The sequence below is a fragment of the Gossypium hirsutum genome, chromosome D01 (assembly GCF_007990345.1).
Source record: "Gossypium hirsutum isolate 1008001.06 chromosome D01, Gossypium_hirsutum_v2.1, whole genome shotgun sequence".
Classification (NCBI taxonomy): domain Eukaryota; kingdom Viridiplantae; phylum Streptophyta; class Magnoliopsida; order Malvales; family Malvaceae; genus Gossypium; species Gossypium hirsutum.
The window spans coordinates 16,047,316-16,050,715 of NC_053437.1; the positions used below are offsets into that span (position 1 = coordinate 16,047,316).

Sequence of the window (3,400 nt, forward strand, 5' to 3'; positions counted from 1 at the left end):
GAATAAGAAGATGATGTAATGTGATATTGAATGTGTGTAATAATGTCGCAATAACAAGTACAACAATCTTGCACCATATTGGCAATCGAAAGGTAATGAATTAAAAGCTAATTTTCAAAAGAAATAAATCCTACGTGAAATAATAATATCTTGATAAACTTTTAACTAAACATTATATACGAAAAAAAGTGATATATGTAAAATACGTATATTTAGAAAAGTAGATGACTTAATAATAATATACAATAGTATATGTAAAAAATAATTTGATGTAAACGAAATACATTAAAATAGGTAAAATATAATAAAATAGTTTCTTTTAAGAGGAAAGTTATATATGGTAATAAGACAAAAATGAAATCTATAATTTATAACAAGAATAATTTAATATCAATCATGTATATATACAAAGCATGGTATCGTAAAAAAATATTATTATATAAATCTATTAAAATATAGAAACCTATTTAAATGAATAAAAAAATAAAACCAAAATCGTTGAAGATATACCATATTTGGAGGCAAATATATAAAAGGAATAGGAAAAATATATTTATGAAATTAAATAATGACATATAATAGTAATATAAAAAAAATACATAGTAAGATAAAACTATGCGCATGAAATTTAAGTAAATTGATAAGAAGAAATAATGAAAATAATAATAACAATAATAGTACAAATAATAATAGGATTAATAAATAATAATAAATTAATTAGTAAAAGCACAAATACAAAAGGGATTAAATTGCAACTAAAACAGAATTAGAGGGAAAAAAATGAAGGGCCCAATTAAAAGGCGCGAATAATTCATAGGCCTCAAATGGGAAAATATCCCCATTCTTTGAAACGCGTCCCTTTATTAGGGCTAAATAAAAAAATAAATAAAATTTGCAGTGCTATCACCTTCTCCCCTTTTTTTAAAATCGTAAATAAGTAAAAAATAATCGAAAAAGAAAAAAAAACAGTAAGCCACATTTAAAAAACTGCCAATCGTTCTCTTTTTTTATTGATTTTTTTTCTCCCTTTTAAATGAAGGGAGAGACCTCTATTTATAGCTGAGCCTCCCCAAATCCAACGGCACAGATCAATTACATCAACGGTGAAGATTAAAGGGTATCTACAAATTAAATCTCTAAGATTACAAAATCACATCTTCTAAGATTACATATCATATCTAAGATTGCATATATCATATCTAAGATTGCATATCCTCGAAGATTATGTTTCCATATGTGAGTCCGGGTACCTTCGAGTTAACGTAATTCAAGCATGAGATTTAGTCCTAGAAAGCAATTATCGAAATCCCCAAGTTTATGTTAAGGCTGTAGTTGGGGATGTGATATTGAGGTTCAGAGTTTCCCTTGATAAGAATGTAAATCCTCAATGGAATGAGGATTTGATGTTCGTTGTTGCTGAGCCATTTTTCGATTCTTTAATAGTAACGGTTGAGGGTAGGCTCGAAAATAATACAGTCTGATGTTTAGGGAAGTGCGTGATTCGTTTATCGAATGTTGAACAGAGGCTACTACCTTTACCAGTCGATCCATTGTGGTACACTCTTGAGGACATTGTATTTGAAGACGAAATGGAGAAAGAGGTGAATTTCTTTAGTAAGCTTAACATGTGTGTAAGTTTTAATGGCGAATATCTTGTGTTCGATGAATCTGTTCACAACGGAAGCGATTACTGGCCTATTGCAAAAATGTTGTGGACGGCTATGATCGGAGTTTTGGAGTTGGGGATCATAAACGCTTCCGGTTTACAACCAATGAAGTTAAGAGACGGTCGTGAAATGACCGATGCTTATTACGTGGCGAAATACGGCCTAAGTGGGTCAAGACTCGGACAGTTGTTGACAGTTTCGATCCAAAATGGAATGAACAGTATAGTTGGGATGTTTATGACCCATATACCATGCTTACCATAGGAGTTTTCGATGACTGTCACTTGCATGGTGGCGATGCAGTTGGAGATGGAAAAGATTCGAGTCTCGGAAAGGTACGAATTCGATTTTCAACTCTTGCAATGAACAAGATTTACACATATTCTTATCCCCTTTTGGTGTTACAACCCAATGGAGCGAAAAAAATGGGAGAACTTTAGCTATCAATAATATTTACTTGCTCATCTTACTTGAGCTTATTTCTGGTTTACACCATGAATCCTTTGTTGCCTCAAATGCATCATATTTACTCTCTTTCGATATACCAACTCGATATTTTAAGGAAACAAGCCGTTCGTATTCTTTGTTCGAGTCTAAGCCTAAACGAACTGCCGTTAAGGCAAGAGGTTGTGGAGTACATGTTGGATGGAGGTTCCCAAATGTGGAGCCTAAGGAAAGCCAAAGCCAATTTTCAGAGAGTTTTGGCTACTTTTAAGTGCTTTTCCAATGCTCGACAATGGTTCGATGAAATCCGCAAGTGGAATAATTCGGTAGTAATTGTATTAGTCATGGCGATCTACTGTATTATAGTTTTTAAACCAGATTTGATATTACCAACAGTGACTCTTTATAGTATTCAAGTTATGATACTCTATTGGAGAAAGCGACCGAGGCGTCCAACTCATATCGATGTGAACCTATCGGTTGTCGGATCTGTAACAGCCGACGAATTGGATGAAGAGTTTGATACATTCCCATCTTCAAGACAATTCGATGTTCTTCAGATGAGATATGATAGACTGAGAAGTATTGTGGGGAGAGTTGTGACAGTGATCAGTGACATTGCAACACAAGTTGAGAGGTTTCATTCACTGCTAAACTGGCGTGACCCAAGAATTACAATGATGTTCCTTGTTTGTTGTCTTGTTGGATCCTTCATGTTATATTATTTAATTAGTCTTTAGGTTTTTCTTATTTTTGGAGGATTTTATGTAATAAGGCCTCCATTTTTAGGAAAAGAAGTGCTAAATGCACCCTAGAATTTCTTCAGTAGGCTACCTACAAAAGCAGATTACATGTTATGAGTACACAGCGCCAAGACTTCTTGTAGGTTATTTGAGCCAAAATTCAATTCAGTAATTATAAATTCAAGTTTGAACAACTCGATTTATTAATCAAATCAAATTTGAGTATTATAATACCCGTTTCGAACGGTTTAGTAGTCTAATCAAATTTTCATTTTTTAGTATTTTTATATTATTAATTTACAATTTCATTATTGTATATACAATATTAACCTTACTTTTCCCTTCTTTTTTCAACCGAAACCTATGTTCACAGGAAGAGAGCTTATGTTGGTTTAAACAGATAAACACAACTAATTTGGTTTGATTTGTCTCAATTTGAGTGATTTGGATAATTCTCTAGTTATAAGATCCATCTTACCCGTTAGTTTTATTAGTTATCAATTTTTTAATTTTTAAGCTTGGTTAAAAAAATCAATTTAATTTCAT

The 3,400-nt window shown here is 32.1% G+C and overlaps 1 protein-coding gene across 1 annotated transcript; it reads left to right on the forward strand.

Annotated features, from left to right (window-relative positions):
* Nucleotides 1-2,161: 2,161 nt before the first annotated feature.
* Nucleotides 2,162-2,851, forward strand: LOC107921713 (FT-interacting protein 4-like). The gene has a single exon (XM_016851536.2). The coding sequence runs from the start codon at nt 2,162-2,164 to the stop codon at nt 2,849-2,851; it is 690 nt and encodes a 229-aa protein (XP_016707025.1).
* Nucleotides 2,852-3,400: the final 549 nt, after the last annotated feature.